At 43.8% G+C, this 17,984-nt stretch overlaps 1 protein-coding gene across 1 annotated transcript in view; it reads left to right on the top strand.

Moving 5' to 3' along the window:
- The window catches only part of LOC147729176 (sodium-coupled monocarboxylate transporter 2-like), a 514,719-nt gene that overhangs the window by 314,503 nt on the left and 182,232 nt on the right, over positions 1–17,984 (top strand). Inside the window, exon 4 of the mRNA XM_086959489.1 lies at positions 12,002–12,069. Coding sequence (XP_086815615.1) covers positions 12,002–12,069 — 68 coding nt within the window. The remainder of the gene's footprint in view (positions 1–12,001; positions 12,070–17,984) is intronic.

Genomic DNA, 17,984 nt, shown 5'->3' with positions numbered 1-17,984 from the left:
CTGTGGCTCGGTATGTGACATCTTACATCACCAAAAAAGAAAAGACTGAACTGAAGGATATGTGGGAGGACATTTCCCATGAAAAGAGCCTCAGCAAGAAGTTGTACAGTTTCAGTCTGAAGATGTTGTCGCATCGAGAAATCGGAGCTTACGAATGTTCTGATCGATTGTCTTCAGCAAGTCTCTATGCCAAATCCAGGAGTCTCGTTTGGGCGAGTCTTGGTCTTGCTGCAACGCGAAATCGAGTTCTAAAACCTGTTCGGGAAATTGAGTATTTGGCAGAAAAGGAACCAAACAGTACCGACATTTTGAAGACCAACATGTTGGATACATATTATCCAAATCGAAGCAGTCACCTTGAGAATGTTTGTCTATATGAGGTTCTCCAAAATTATATATTCAAGAGGAACATCAAAGAAGATATTGAGAAAGGAGTGTATGCTGTAATTGGAAGTGAGGGATGCCTGGTCAAGCAAAGAAAATGCCAATTAGTAAACCATCGAAAATTAAGTGGCGAATCTCCAGAAAAAAAGGAGTTTTTCTATTTAGCACTTTTGCAACTTTTCAAGCCTTGGCGTGCAGAAGAGGAACTGCTTGGAGATTTCCTCTGTTACGAAGACTCTTTCAATGCAGCCAAGGAGTCCATAGAATGTCCTGCTTTTTCTAAATATCAAGAAATGCTAACTTTGGAAATTGAGCAGGAAGCAACGATTGCAGCTGAGATTGCCAGAGACAGTTCTCAGGACAGTCAGAGTTCTGTTTCATTGAGTCAAGATCCACTTGGAGGACCTATTATCGAAAATGAAGCTGCCACTGCTATGAATGAAGTAGAAAGAGCCATGGCACATGCTCAGGAGGATTCAGTTAACTTACAAGACTTGGAAAAACAACTCAACGTTGAGCAGAGGAAAATATATGATGAAGTTACCAAGGAAATTGAGCACGGATTAAGTCATGAGAAGAAAGAGTGCTCGTGTACGTCGTTGAAGCCTGTCCGACTGTACGTGAGTGGAGAAGCGGGAACTGGAAAAAGTTTCCTCATTAAAGCAATCTCTTGTTATTTGCAGGAAAGGACTGAGTCATCGCTGTCTTGTGTTGTCACCGCTCCTACTGGACTGGCAGCACATAATATTAAAGGTATTACTTTGCATCGTCTATTGATGCTGCCGGTGGAGCATGACAACAAATTACAATACAACAAGTTATCTGGAGATGCTTGCTGTGAAGTTTCAAGAGTTTTGAGGAAAATGAAACTACTTATCATTGACGAAGTAAGCATGGTTTCCAATGTCATGCTTGCCTTTGTGCATTTGAGAATGCAAGAAGTACTTAAAACTGAATATGATGTCTTATTTGGTGGGAAACACATTATTGTTTTCGGAGATCTTCTACAGCTGACACCAGTAAAAGGTCAACCTGTGTTCAAAATACTCACGCATGAAGATACCAGGAAGTGCCTAGGGAGCATTGGCAACGTCAATATATGGTTAAACTTCAATTATGCAGAACTGCATCAAAATATGCGTCAGGCAAAGGATGAAGATTACAAGAATATTCTACAAGATATTAGAATTGGAAAAGTGACCGAGTATGGGAAAGAAGCTTTAAATGCACGGTTACTGTCAAATTTGTATCCCAAACAAGAGATTGTGCCTGAGAATATTTTTCAGAAAATTACTGAGAAGAAATCCGGGATATGTCTCATGCCAACTCTTGCAGAATGTGCCATCTTCAACAACAAAATGTTGAATTTAGAAAAGCAAGAGATTGTGAAACTTGAAGCTATCGACAAATTAGAGCATATGGGATCAACAATTATTTTGTCAGATAATTTGAAATCAAAATTGGATTCATTAGAGAAGACTATATCTAAGACAGCGGGTTTTGAAAAGACTCTGAATGTGTGTTTAAATTGCCGAATCATTTTGAGACGGAATTTACATGTAGAAAGAGGTCTGGTAAATGGATCAATGGGTAATGTTGTTGATTTTGAGAAATACAGAAATAGAGATGGAATAGAATTTTTAAGAATTAAATTTGATGGTATTGAGGAAGTACAGAAAATTGCTCGTTGTTCTGCTAGGTTTTTGCTTGTTAAAGACTTATATGTTCGCCGTAAACAGTTTCCTGTTTGCTTGGCATATGCGGTGACAATCCATAAATCGCAAGGTTTAAGTGTAGACTGTGCATTGGTGAATATTGGCAGTTCAGTGTTCAAGGAGGGTATGGCATATGTGGCATTGTCGCGAGTTAGAACTTTATCGGGATTGTACTTGATTGACTGTGATGTCACAAACATTTGTGCGGATCTAGATTGTGTTAAGGAATACAATAGGTTAAGAAGAGAGTATGCGCCACATTTGCCTCAATATCCTTTGTTTGAGAAACGTGTGGTAGGCCGGAAACGTAGAAATAGTAGTAATAGTAGGGAAGTTGTTGCAAAAAGACTAAAAGTCAATGAACCGAAAGTTGTTAGCAGAAATAAAGTGGATTCTGTTGAAGATGTTGTCGGTTTTCAATTTGAAAACAGTTCTGGTGTCAACTGCTATGCAAATGTAGTGGTTAATGTTCTCTTTTCACTAGAGAGTTTAAAAGAACAGATTCTGTTGAATTCTGAACAAATTTTATGCTGTTTGTTGAATTCTGTTTTCGAGAAATGTAGCACTGATCGAACAAAAGTAGAAAGTGTGTCTGAAGTTCGTTATCTGTTAGATGAATGTTCAGGTCAAACAGACTTCTCTGAAAATAATCAGCAAGATTGTCAGGAGTTTTTAATGTATATGCTTGATATATTGCAAGTTGAGGGTGTAGATGTAGATCACCTGTTTGGGCTTTCTTATCAATGGCAGCATGACTGCGAGAACTGTATGGTATCAAGTACTACTAGTGTAGACTCAGAAAGATTTATATATTTAACTTTGCCAGACAGTAAATCAGTCTCCTTTAATAAGCTAGTAAATGCAGCGGATCACAACATGGAGTGTAGTCAATGTAAATGTGATATGATGTCAACATTATTTATACGTAGATATGGCCAGTATGTCATTTTAATGATGCAACGATGTAGGCCTGATGGAACAAAATTGTCAACTTTAATAAAAAATTTTGTGGCTTCTCAGCTGTCAATATCAGGGAGGACTTTTGTTACTGTAGCAATTATCTATCACGATGGTTCATCAACTACATCAGGACATTATACAGCTTACTTAAAGTCTGGAAACGGCTGGTCATTCTGTAATGATTCTGTTGTAACGTTCAAAAAAAAATTGCCGTTTGACCTTAAAAATTCTTACCTGGTGTTTTTAAAACCAAAATTTTAAGTAGAGGGAATGTAAGTCTGCAATGCTGTCTCGATTAAAAATTCAACTATATAAACCTGATGCAAGTAAGTCTGCTTCATAGTAAGCAGTATCAGTGTCATAGGAAAAGGAGAACATGAGTGACAAAGAAGAGTAAGATATTAGTAGTCCAGGATTGTGAAAATAATCTCAAATATTTTATTTTTGAAAGTTGCGAAAATAGAAAATGTCGGGATTTGATTGGAAGAATTACAAGATTTGCGAATCGCGGCAACATGATTTGGCCTAGTGGAAACATGTGATATAATGAGAGAAGTTTTTTTTCTATGTAACATATTTCACGTATCGATGGAGGTTTTCTTTCAGAAAGTGGCGGGCTGAAAATATTTAAAGCACAACAGAGTGGATGCTGTTTATAGGAGATCCTTCGACGTCATTGAAAGTAAGTTAATTTTAAGAAGTTTTGAAATCAGATTTCTTAGGTTGTATGGGTTTTTTAAACACAGTCATTTTGATTGTGTTTTTTTTTCCCCGCTGTTACATGATGAATACCTTCAAGTCACTGATTTAAGTGAAATTTGATACATTCTGAGAACAGCAAAAATAAACCATTTAACATGTATAATTAATGTTATGCTTTTTGTCCTTATGATATACATTTAGAAATGTGTGGTACATATGGGTAAGCTGAGTTCTGTAAATATCAATTTTAAGGCTTAGAGTGCTGTACTTCTGGGTAGTGTTTTTTTTTTTATAAAAAAAAGAGGCCTCACCTCAAAGAAAGCTCTTGAAAGCACACATCTTATTTGCATCCTAAAACAATCATTTACAATGTTAGACACAATTTTTTTATGGCTTTACATCTTTTTTGCGCTGCTATTGCATCACTATTGTGAGACATTAGCAGTGCAAGAAAAACATCATGTTCCAAAATAGGCCTCAGTTCAGCAACATCAAGATACAGTTTCTTTCGAATATATATCTTTAGGATTGTGTAGTGAACGTAGAGAAGCAGAGACTTCTGTAAATGTCAAAGTTGTTGAAAAACTGTTTGTTTTTGAACCTTTTCCCTTGTCTTTTCTAATTTTTAAATACATGTTTTAATATTTTTTGAAATGTTTGTTCTTTGTTTTACAGATTGAAAGTATGGAAAAATATTTAAAAAAGGTAACAAGAATTATAAGGTAAATGTTTTCCACTCTTTTTACCCGCAATGCACTGCTGATGATGTCATTGACACTATCTCTCATTTACTCTCTCTAGCTGTCTTTCTTTTTACATTATTCCCTGATTACTTCCCTTATACTAACTCTTCTTTTTTTTAAAAAAATATTTTTTTAGTTCGCTTAAAGTTTGCGAACCGGTCAGCGAACTTGAAGCGAACCAAAAGAAATAGAGCTTGCCAGAGTGATAAACATTCTAGCAATTTTGTTTGAAAGGGGAGGTAGTTCTGAAAAGAACTGTTTTTTTTTGTTTTTGGTGTTTTATATTTTTTTTTTATTTTTTGAACATTTTTTGATTTTTTTGTATTTTTAGAACTGTTTTATGTTTTTTTTGTTTTTTTTATGGAGGGGAGACAACAAAAAACAGGCTTTCAAAACGGCTCAACTGGAGCAAAAAAAAGAAAATTACTTTTTGGGTGCATTAGGGCATTTATGATTTTCATATGCAATGTTCATGAGGTTGACACTCATGTTGCCATATGACAGCATTTCACCACAGTGAACACAAGATAACTTTATGTGCTGGAAGTTAGGTTGGATGTTTGGCACAGTCTCTTGTGCCTCTCTTCCCGTCAAAGACAATGTGGATGTAGATCTTGCCACAGGAGTTGCCGTCGGATTGTCTACAAGATCCCTTAACTCAGCCCGGCTGTAGTTCAAGGGATGCCACCTGCTCATGTGACGATGCATTGTATAGTTCCCCATACTGTACTTCTTTTCTGTGCCTCTCGACAATGTGTGATCACAGATGAGGCAGGTGGCATATTTTGCATTCACTTTCTTTGTTCCAGGAGGGATGGTGAAAAACTGCCAGATAAAACTGGATTTTCGTTTAGAAACCCGGGGCAACTCATCAACAAATTGTTGTCCCTCTCTCTCCTCTTCTTCTTCTTCCTCATCTTCCTCCTCTCTGTTAGTCAGAATTTGACTAGGTGGTCCTCTCTTCTTATGAGGAGGTGGAGGTGGTGGTGGGGGTCCACCAGCTGCAGCAAGAATGGAAGCCATTGTGGATCTTCAGATAAATGGTCTTTCTCTCACCAAGATGAAAGTCAGAGTGAGGAAATAAGGAGGGGTTTACATGATTTGGGGAAAACAAAAGTTCTGAGCCAATGAAAAGTGTTATTTTTAGGGCACATGACCTAGTCATACATCATTTGGAAACCAAAAGTGAAATGAACCAATGAGAAGTTTGATAAACAAGTCACATGACCTGTTCCGCTTACGTTACGCGGCGCGCGCCGCGTCCCAGATCGCTTTTGGACCGCGGTCCGGAGCACTTCCGGGAGCGCTAACGCGACGCGTCATTAGACGCATTACGCGATAACGTGATATGTCGCGCTTCCGCGACGCGTCACTGTTCCTCTAACGTAACGTTGACCGGTTCGCGGACTAGATCGCGGCATCAAGATGAGCTAACGGAAAGCTTCCCGGTTCGCGAAATAGAAGCGAATAAAAAAATATTTAAAAAAAATTATCAATAAATATCTATATATATTTTGGGATTTAAAGAATAATACATTTTACAGCTACAGATGTTAGCTTTTAAAAAACCAATGAAATTCAATGAAAAAACCATAGGTTATAGACCATATATAGTTAGGAATTCGCATTTACAAAACCTTATTTTACTCGCACAAAACCATTGAAATTCCATATATAGTTAGTTGCACTAACTATATATCGCGCACCCGCAATCCACTGCTGATGATGTCACATATTACATCATTCATGACATGGTCAGTGACATCACTGATGACATCACTGATGACATTATCCAGTGACTGTATGTTTCTGTAAAGTTAAAATATGTCTTACATATTGAAGAATGAGTGGATGTATAAGTGTCTGGATAAAGGATTTAGTAGGTGCATGACTGACTGTATGAGAGAGTGATTAAATGTGTCTCACTGAGTGCATTGGTTAGTGACTAAACTGTCTGAATGTGTGCATCAGTATGTCTGTTGTTGTATAAGATGATGCATGTGTTATTCTGTACCTATATGAGTAACTATATGGGTTATTGATTGGTTGCCCAAGTATTTGTATGGGAGAGCGAGTGTGTGTGTGCGGGTGTCTAGGGGGTGTGTGATTCTGTGCATAGATGTGTGAGCAGTGGATTCACTAGATGTATGGGTTCAAAAGTGCATGTGGAAACAGCTGTATGGGCGGTTGACTGTGTGCATGAGTGTATTGGTGAGTGAATGGATATCTCAGTGCTACATGTCAAAGTAAGTATATATGTAAAACACAGTACATGTGAGAGTTGACATATATAAATAACTGTGCATAAGAGCCAGTGAATGTGTGAGTGGCTGTATGGATCATTGTGAACTTGTATCAGGGATTGTATAAGAGAATAAATATGTGTTAGTATATGTTTGAATAAGTAAAGTTTGTATAACTGTATAGTTGAGGAAATGGAGGTGTGATTGATTCTTTGCATGACTGACTAGGTGTGTGAGTAACTCCATGGATGAGTGACAGTCTGTGAGTGTCTGTTTACACTGATTGTATCTAAGGTTATATTAGAGTCTGAAGAGGTTCATTGTATTATCACATGAATGATATCATCAGTGATGTGATCAGTAATGTCAAATGAGATGTCATCAGTGATGTCATTTGAGATGTCATCAGTGATGTCATCAGTGATGTCACTGACCATGTCATGAATGATGTAATATGTGACATCATCAGCAGTGGATTGCGGGTGCGCGATATATAGTTAGTGCAACTAACTATATATGGAATTTCAATGGTTTTGTGCGAGTAAAATAAGGTTTTGTAAATGCGAATTCCTAACTATATATGGTCTATAACCTATGGTTTTTTCATTGAATATATATATATATATATATATATATATATATATATATATATATATATATATATATATATATATATATATATTACCTACTGGCGGTCGCCAGTAGGTAGTTATAGTTAGGATTTTTTTAATGCAAAATCTCAAAATTCTATTGTGAATAACTTTGGCGCCGGTTGACGAATCTTCCTGAAAACTTCCTCAAATTTGCCTCGGGGCACTTCGGTCCTTCCCTGAAAGTTTGGGGGGATTCGTCAAGCGGGGGTCGAGATAAAAGGGGGGTCCCAAAACGTGTTTTCCCCATGTTAATTTCCATAGGGCGGTCGACCTCACTTTTAGCCCGAACGGCTGAATGGATTTCCACCAAACTTGGCAAAATTGTAGGGACTGGTAGCCCAATGTGCCTTTGCTATGTCTCAAGATATGTGTTCCAGTGGTTTTTGAGTAATTTAGGTTAAAAAAAATATATATATCTATGGCAGCTCCCCGGTATGCGCTGCGGGGAGCGCTCTGGGTGCGCCACGCGAGGTGCGCACGGAAAGCTGATTGGCTCTCGGGTGTCTGTAAACATTGGAAACATTCCGGAGCGGCCGCCATCTTGTGTCTCGGTAGGATCGAGACACAAGAGGTGGGAAAAACAAAGGGGGAAATGACCATAAGGGGGCAGAGTAGACCCCCCTTGACCCCCTAGGTTTGATGTGGGGGCTATAAAAGGGCCCCGCGGGGCAAAATATATATATTTTTTTGATTTGCACGGGGGGAGCGCCCGGTACGCGCACCGGGGAGCGTGCCATGGGGAAAAATGAATGATAGAGTTTTTTAAAAATGTAGCCTTATTTTTTAAATTGGAGGTAGTTCTAAAAAGAACAGTTTTTTCTTCTTTTTGTTGTTTTATATTTTTTTTAATATTTTTCGAACATTTTGTACATTTTTTGGCTTTTATGAACTATTTTGTATTTTTTTTGGTTATTTTTATGGGGAGAAACAAAAAACAGGGAATTGAAAATGGCTCAACAGGAGCAAAAAAAATATCAGGAAAAAATTAGGGTTTTTTGCGGCAATTGTGGTTGTCACCAGCAAGGAGGATGAGCTTTAGGCTCTGCTCACCATAGGAGATGGTCTTACCACAAAAAATACAGGTGACCCTAAATTCTCCAAATCGTGGTTGAATGCAAGGGATTGTCTCCCTTGTCTCTGGTCCCGATGGAGTGGGTTGTTTTCGTTTGGAGGTGCTGGGTGTAGATTGGGGAGGGTTGCTGGCCAGTTCTCTCATTTCTGCGGCAGCATAGTTGTTAGGGTGCTTGCGCTGCATGTGCCTTATCATGGTATTGTTCCCAAATGAATATTTTTTATTTGGGTTACCCCTTGAGAGTTCCGTGTCACAGATAAGGCAAGTCACCTTTGCCGCATTCACTTTCTTTTTTCCCTCAGGGATGGAAAAAAACTCCCATACAATGTGTGGCTTGGGTTGGTATGGTTTATTGTGTTCTTCCAGCCACCTCCTCCGCGTCCCCTCCTCCTCCTCTTTTTCTTGACCACCAATGTGATGTTGTGGTGGTCCTCTTGGTGGTGGTGGTGGTGGAGATGCCCCTGCTGATGCTGCAACTGTAGCCATTTCAAAGTACAAAATATACCTAAAATATTTCAAAACAGGTCTTCCTCAGTCAAAGGACAAAGTCAGAATAAAGAAAAAAGGTGAGGTCTTTCATCATTTGGAAAAAAAAATTTCCTGAACCAATGAGAAGGCCACAAGACTAGGGATTTCATCATTATGAAACCAAAACTGTTCTGCACGAATTAAAAGTGTTATTTTCAGGTCACATGACCCGACGCGCTTATGCGACATGCCCCCCGGGCGCTTCCGTAGGCGCGCCCCGGGTCGCGTCGCGTAATCGCGTCGGATGTTTACGTTGCGCGATCGTATTCGCACGAGTGCTTCCGGGTGCGCTTATAGCCAGTGTCTGACTTAGGGTGGTGTGGAGTGCAAAAAAACAATGGATTTAGGCCCAGATCTTTGTACTGGGGTGAATGTAAGACATTGTTCAGCATTCTGTCCATTAACTGTGTTTTTTGCAATTTTCACCCCGAGTGGGCTGGGTATGCTCAGACGTGAGTCCCAGGCTCTCCACATCACTGGAGTCAAGCTATCCAGGCTGAAGAAGTCTGATAGCCAGAAATTGGTCCTTGGATGCTTGATTCCGGTCTGGGAAAGACATGGCTTGGTAGTTCAGGCTGGACTGTTCCCATGAGGCACAGGGTCAAGGCTGATTTGCATATAGCCAGTGTCTGACCTAGGGTGGTGTGGAGTGCAAAAAAACGATGAATTTAGGCCCAGATCTTTGTACTGGAGTGAATGTAAGACATCGTTCTGCATTCTGGCCATCAACTGTGTTTTTTGCAATTTTCACTCCGAGTGGGCTGGGTATGCTCAGACGTGAGTCCCAGGCTCTCCACATCACTGGAGTCAAGCTATCCAGGCTGAAGAAGACTGATAGCCAGAAACCGGTCCTTGGATGCTTGATTCCGGTCTGGGAAAGACATGGCTTGGTAGTTCAGGCTGGACTGTTCCCATGAGGCACAGGGTCAAGGCTGATTTGCATATAGCCAGTGTCTGACCTAGGGTGGTGTGGAGTGCAAAAAATCGATGGATTTAGGCTCAGATCTTTGTACTGGGGTCAATGTAAGATTTTGTTCTGCATTCTGTCCATCAACTGTGTTTTTTGCAATTTTCACCCGAGTGGGCTGGGTATGCTCAGACGTGAGTCCCAGGCTCTCCACATCACTGGAGTCAAGCTATCCAGGCTGAAGAAGGCTGATAGCCAGAAACCGGTCCTTGGATGCTTGATTCGGGTCTGGGAAAGACATGGCTTGGTAGTTCGGGCTGGACTGTTCCCATGAGGCACAGGGTCAAGGCTGATTTGCATATAGCCAGTGTCTGACCCAGGGTGGTGTGGAGTGCAAAAAAACGATGGATTTAGCCCAGATCTTTGTACTGGGGTGAATGTAAGACATTGTTCGGCATTCTGTCCATCAACTGTGTTTTTTGCACTAGCCAAAAGAGGCACTTCAACAACCCATATGCGGTAACAAGTGCTATATAAATGCAAACCTTTTTGCCGCTTCTATCCCTCCGCTATCCTCCTGCACCAAAATAACTAAATAACCTACCCACCACTCACATTATTTACATATTTCACTATACTAATTCCACACTAATCCTTTATGGGTTCCGGAGTAGGGTGCTACTCGCCGAAAAAGCGATTTGACGCCTCGTCAGGGGTAGTAAGTGCTATATAAGTGTAATTACAATGTTTGGGACTAATAGCCACGTTTGAGGAAATGCTCCTTCTAACGTGTGCCAGAGGATGACACCCCCTTTGGGCCTGATTTTTGTATATAAGTGCAGAAATGGGACCGCACCAACCCAGCCTCCCCACTGCAGTATACCTGTACGACAGGGAGGGGCCCTGTTGCAGTTCTCAACCCCGCCAATAATGGTGAGAGAGGGTGTGTGACACTGCGAGCTAATCTCTCAGAAATAAATTGGTTATATTTCAATTCATGTTTCGTGCTCAACATTTCATTTTTTAGTGTTCTCTGTAGGAATGTCTGTGATTTATGACTAGGTATCCTGGTGCTCCATAAGGTAATCATTTACTACGCTTTAAAAGTTAATACAATCTAATATGTAATGAAAAATGTGTTGAAAAATACTTTGTTTTGGCCTTTCTTTCTCCAAATTTTTCATGGGGGAGAACCCCCCAAACTCCCCCTAGTAGTGGTTGCTCACTGAGCTTGCTCACTGCACACCATGTGGGGGGTTTTCTCACTTTTACTTTGTTCTCACTGATTCACTACTTGTGTCTATTTTTGGTGCTCTCTGAAAGTATGTCTATGGGTACATATGACGGGGTGGGTAACCTGGTGCTCTTTAAAGTCATCGTCTACTATTTACTGTGCTTTGAAAGTTGATACAATTGAATATGTAATGAAAAATGTGCTTTAAAATTCACCATTTTGGTCTGTCTTTTTCCAAAATATTCTTGGGGGGAGAACCCCCCCAAACGCCACTTCATTTTATAGATATCCCCAGTAATGTCGCAATATGAACAGTAATCCCACTGTGCCTAATGGAAAATAACCTGAACTTTTTTTGTATAATGGAATGCAAGGTAACTGGCTCTATTGCACAGCTTTCCAGGTGACATTTTCTACATTTAAACAAGGAGGAAATTGACCATAGAAAAATCAGTAATTACCATCCTTTGTGCTCACTGTTTATTCTTGTATTAGCAACAAAACACAAATATCTATCACTTCCTATGGTGGGTTGACATATTTTATAACAGGTCTGTTTGTCTCCTAAATGTAAGTACATCAAATAGGAAACCAAATTATTTGAACTAAACATTTTAATCAATTAAGAGATTTAAAAACCTCTTACATCTTTTGGTTTTCCTTTAAAAATTATGTTTTCTTTATAGCCTCAATCACAATTCAGATATGCATTCTACCAAATACATTAATCCTATGAAGCAACTAAAGCGACATAACTGATTATGTTATGTATTGTTCTTTCAGGACACTAGTAAATTTAACTAATTGCGTGTTATTCGTTAATGCAAAGCGATTCAAATATAGACATTTTTCTTTCACAGTGACCGGCTTAGATTTGTGGGGTGCTGTGTTTGCAACAGGGATTGTCTGCACGTTCTACTGCACCCTGGTAGGTATCTGAAACAATAATAAGCTAATGAATAGTACTTACGTATTTACATTTCCTACAGAGTACTCTTCATAAACATGGGGGATTAATTAAATGCCCCTTGCGCCGCTGGTACGTCACTTTTTCCCATATTAAAAGTGACGCACTGGTGGGGAAAGGGGCTCGTAAATAATGTCCTTGGTTTTGCACTTTTTTTGATTGCATTTGGAACATATCGGTGTCAATTACAACTGTTATATTACAGCAAAATAGAGTCTAACTTTTTATGGTTTTGTGTAAACTGAAATGAATTTCTATAGGGCAACCTTCATGCACCCTTCTAGCTTTGTATCTTACAGAAATTCCTCTATTGCTGGAAGATTGCACTGGTACAACTATCAGTGCAAAACTTCCTATGGGCCTTGAGGCCCATAGGAACCAATGGCAATTACGAATCGGTAAATACCGATTCAGTAAAATTACTGAATTGACAAGGGGAACAGGGTGTCACTTTGACACCCTGTTGCACCCCTGATTCAGGCTTTTGTGCCATGTGACACACATACATGCCCAGTCAAATTTAGGGCCCCTACATCTCAATCACTAAATACCGGTCGATAACGGCCGAAATCGGCCGTTACCGACCAGTATTTGGTGGCCTACATCAGGCCCCTAGAGCTTTAAGTTCATATCTAGCGTAGTTTATGGCCGAAGTTGCTGTAGTGGGTTTGGACTTAGTCCCACATGCAGTGGTAAGTACCACACAGACACCTATTATGTGGTACTGAAACTGGCCAAGGGCAGTTGCACCCGGCACCTTTTATTAGCAGAGTCACCTGACCGGTGACGCCTGTGAATGGGTGGGTGTATAGTGTGGGTGTAATCCAGAGTGAAATACTAGAATGTGTCCATCAAGACACTACATCTCTCCCAAACTTTAATGAAAAGAAACAAGCAAAAGTCCAGCCTAAACGGAAAACAAATATGCAATACACAGCACCAAATGAGCCCCTTCAGGCCATCTGCCAGGCAGCGCTGGAGCTTTGGACCACATGGATAGGATGCTTTGGTCCACCTTGGCGATGTAGTCAGACCGGCATGGTCTCGCGGTGTGGAAGTCTAGTTACATAGTTCTAATAGCAGTGCATCTGAATTTGAATTTGAATTTAAAAACATTTCTACAGCGCGCTTTTACCATGCGGTTTCTTGGAGCGGTGGTGGAGTCCACTTTGGAGATTTTGCAGGCGCTTAGTTTCCGGTGGATGACAGACCTACAAATGGAGGATGACCTTGGTGGATGAGGCCCTTCCTTGGAGGTGACGTACTTGATGATCTTACCAGTTCCCGATAACCGAGCAGCTTCATACTTGCCTCTCCTACCTGGACTCCCTTCTCACAGGAGTTTCCTGGAGGGCCTTCCTGCTGAGCTGCCATGGGACCGTATAGACTGTGCAGGCTTTGTGTAGGCACCGCGAAGGCATTTTAGCGGAACTGCCAACAGGACTACAACCAAGTCGCTCATGTAGCCACAGAGGGTGGTGTCTCAGTCTGGTTGTTCTCGCCATTAGGTCTCAGGTTCTATGTCTTCCTCAGATGCTCTTTTGGTGACCAGTCTTCATCTGTGACCTCCGTGCTTTCCGGTGCCTGTCATAGAGCTGCTGCAGATACATTTCTCTGATCTGGACCTGGTCAGAGCCGGTCGCTCCACCCGCCTCGTGCCTGACCCCAGAGTGCTGCCGCCTTCGCTGCCCGCTGTGCCTCTGGTCTGCCCCTGAGCTGCTGTGCCCCTGAGCTCGCCAAGAATCTGGTATTGTGCAGTATTCTATTTCTTTCAATATTGCCCAGTATCGTAATTGTTGCATCGTTATTGTAGTGCCCTGTGATTGCTGCCGCCATCGCTGCCCGCTGTGCCCCTCCGGTTTCGGTTTCTGTTATTGTATTCCTGTTGTTGTGCCCTGCCCCCCTCCACCCCGCTCCCTGCCGCCGCTCAGCCCAACCCCCATTCCTTCCTGCATCACTGCTCCTCCCCTCCCCACTCGCCACCCCGCTCCCGCCTCCCAGCTGCTCCTCCCTCGCTCCACCCCCCTCCATTCTCCACTTATGGCAGAGTGGCAAAAGCGCAGCAGGCGCGCCAAAGGTAAGCCTGTCTACTCCCGTCCGCGCCTGGACCGCACCCAACGCCAGAGCCCCTGGCCCCCGCAGTGGCCATCCACCCCGCAGAACATACGACTCCACAACCCTCACTACCCTCAACACCGGCAGACTCCCCGACTGCAACTGAGCTGCCCCAGGCCGTACCCATGGACCCTTCACCTGCCAATCCTGCAAGTTCTGCTGCATCAGGACCCACACTACAACCTCAAACGCCAAACAGAGCTCCAACAACAACCACCTGAAGTGCATCCTGCTCAACACCCGCTCGGTCCACAGACACGCCATTGAACTATGGAACCTACTCGACACCACAACTCCGGACGTCGCCTTTCTCACGGAAACCTGGATGAACGCCTCATAAGCACCTGACATCGCCATAGCCATCCCGGATGGATACAAGAACATCCAAAGAGACCGCTTCAACAAAACAGGAGGAGGTATCGCGATCGTCCACAAGAACACCATCCGCATCTCGACCAGCTCCGACGACACCCTCATAGCCACCGAACACCTCCACTTCCAGATACATACTGACCCCAAGACAACACTCAGAGGCACCCTCATATACAGACCCCCAGGATCCCGTACACAATTCTGCAAAGACATCGCTGACCTTGTCAGCCCTCACTCCCTTCCTTCCGAGGACTACATTCTCCTAGGACACCTCAACTTTCACCTGGAGAATTACAACGACAACAACACCACCACCCTGCTTGATAACCTCGCCAATCTCGGACTCAAACAGCTGGTGAACACCCCCACCTACTACGCCGGACACACGCTCGACCCAATCTTCTCCTCCAGGAAACACATCTCCTTTAATCACACCACAGGACTCCACTGGACAGACCACAGCTGCGTCCACTTCAGCTTCAGAAAGACAACGATCCATCACCACCCGCAACAGGTTCCCCGCAGAAACTGGAACAAAATTACCCTCCACCAACTCACCACATCACTGAACCAAAACCCGCCCGCCAGATCTATGGACCCAAATCAAGCAGCCTTCAATCTCTCACAATGGATAACCCCCTGCGCTGACGAACTAGCACCCCTGAAAAACCGTCCCAATAAACCAGGATGCAAAAGAGCCTCCTGGTTCAACGACGACCTCAAGAACTCCAAAAAGAACTGCCGCACCCTCGAGAAAACCTGGAGAAAAAACCCATCCGCAGACAACATGACCGCCTTCAAGAACGCCACCCGCAAACACCACTAGCTGATCCGCACCACTAAGAAGTCAGCAAGAAGTCAGCATTTAAAGACCGACTAGACAACAACGCCCACAACAGCAAAGAACTCTTCAGCATCGTCAACGAGCTCAACAATCCCAGCGCAGGCAACAACGACATCACTCCCTCTCAAGATCTATGCGATTCTCTAGCCTCGTTCTTCCACAGCAAGATCTCAGACATACATAACAGCTTCAGCGACCTATCCTCTCCCCCTACCTCTGAATTGAAGCCCCCTACCACCACCCTCCGCGCCTAGACCCCAATCAGCACCGAAGACACCATCCGCATGATGAACTCCATCCACTCTGGATCTCCAACCGACCCTTGCCCCCACCACATCTTCAATAAGGCTGACTCCGTCATCGCACCCCAACTCCGAGATATCATCAACTGCTCCTTCAACACCGCTACCTTCCCGGAAAGCTGGAAGCATGCCGAACTCAGCGGCCTCCTAAAGAAACCTTCTGCTGACCCCACCAAACCTAAGAACTGCCGCCCCATCTCTCTCCTCCCGTTCCCCGCCAAAGTCATTGAGAAGACCATCAACAACCAGCTCGCCGCCTTCCTTGAGTCCAACGACTCCCTTGACCCCTCACAGTCCGGCTTCCGAGCTAACCACAGCACCGAGACCGCCCTCATCGCAGCTACAGACGACATCCGGACACTGCTCGACACGGGGAAACAGTGGCCCTCATCCTCCTGGATCTTTCCTCAGCGTTCGACACGGTATGCCACCGCACCCTAGTGCAACGCCTCAGGAAAGTCAGATTACAAGATAAGGCATTGGACTGGATCATCTCGTTCCTCACCGGAAGAACCCAAAGAGTCCGTCTCCCCCCTTCAGATCAGAGGCCACCGAAGTCATCTGCGGAGTACCACAAGGATCTTCGCTCAGCCCCACCCTCTTCAACGTCTACATGAGCCCCCTTGCATCCATCGCACGCCAACACAACCTAAACATCATCTCCTACGCTGACGACACTCAACTGATCCTCTCCCTCACCAAAGACCCTACCACCGCCAAAACGAACCTACACGAAGGGATGAAAGACGTAGCCAAATGGATGAAGAACAGCCGCCTAAAACTGAACTCGGACAAGACGGAAGTCCTCATCCTAGGAACATCCCCATCTGCCTGGGACGACTCATGGTGGCCCCCGGCCCTAGGCAGCGCACCCAAACCAACGGATCATCCTAGACTCCTCCCTCTCCATGACCAAACAAGTCAACGCCGTCTCATCATCATGTTTTAACATCCTACGCATGCTCCGTAAGATCTTCCGATGGATCCCCACCGAAACTAGGAAAATGGTCACCCAAGCACTTGTCACCAGCCGACTAGACTACGGAAATACCCTCTACACTGGAACCACAGCCAAATTGCAGAAAAGACTTCGACGCATTCAGAACGCCTCCGTCCGACTCATCCTGGACATACCTCGACACAACCACATATCAGAACACCTGAGAGACCTGCACTGGTTCCCTGTCAACAAGAGAATCACGTTCTGTCTCCTCACTCACACTCACAAAGCCCTCCACAACCTAGGACCCAGCTACCTCAACAATCGCCTATCCTTTTACACCCCCACCCGCCAACTACGTTCGTCCAACCTAGCCCTCGCCGTGATCCCACGCATCCGAAAAGCCACCATGGGAGGAAGATCCTTCTCATACCTGGCGGCCAAGACCTGGAACTCCCTCCCCTATCACCTCTACCCAGAACCACCTCTCCTTCGGGAAGCAACTCAGGACCTGGTTATTTGATCAGTAACGAACCCCTTTCCCTTAAGCGCCTTGAGACCCTCTGGCTGAGTAGTGTGCTATACAAATTTCTGACTTGACTTGACTTGACTTGACTCTCACAGGAATTCTATTGAGGCCCTTGCCCCTGGATTGCCATGTGGCTGCTTAGGCTGTGCAGGCCTTTCATAGGCCGTACCGAGGGGCCGCTGCAGAACTCCCAACAGAGCCACAGCCGAGCTTCGTGTAGCCCATGGGTTGATGGTCCAATTGTCGGGTCTGCTCTTCTTTGGCAGGCTTCCGGTTCACAGGGACACACAGAAAGTTCCTGGGTGGCAAGCGTCCCACAGCGCCAGGAATGCCTCGAATACTCCGGCTGTCTCGAGTGACTGGATCCACTCTGGTGGTACGATGCTCCTTTAATGTTCCTGGTGATGATGCACTTTGGAGGATGAACATGGTAACTTTCTTTCAGATGGGAAAACAGATGACAATCTCTTGCTTTTGGTGACCTCATGGATTGAGGAGGACTGGAGGGACTTTTTGGCCACTTGCAATTACCTTTCAGCAGGTGCACTGGCTAGGCATGGTCCTATTGATGCCAAGCAGACAGTGACAGGTGAGAGGACGGTCAAACTGTGAAGCGTGGGGCCCTGGACTCAGATCGCGCTTGCTATTGGCTTATGGTTGGTCCTCCCGCAAAGCTGTCTCCAGTGACATCTCTGCACCCCGGTGGGTGGCTTGTGCTACTGAACACCTTCTCCTGTGCTGGCACGAGTCCTCTGTCCTGTCGCTCTTCTCCTT

Source organism: Lissotriton vulgaris, chromosome 2_2, assembly GCF_964263255.1.
Source record: "Lissotriton vulgaris chromosome 2_2, aLisVul1.2, whole genome shotgun sequence".
NCBI classification, from domain to species: Eukaryota; Metazoa; Chordata; class Amphibia; order Caudata; family Salamandridae; genus Lissotriton; species Lissotriton vulgaris.
The sequence above is the reverse complement of the archived record's forward strand: the minus strand, read 5'-3'. Positions and strand labels throughout refer to the sequence as shown.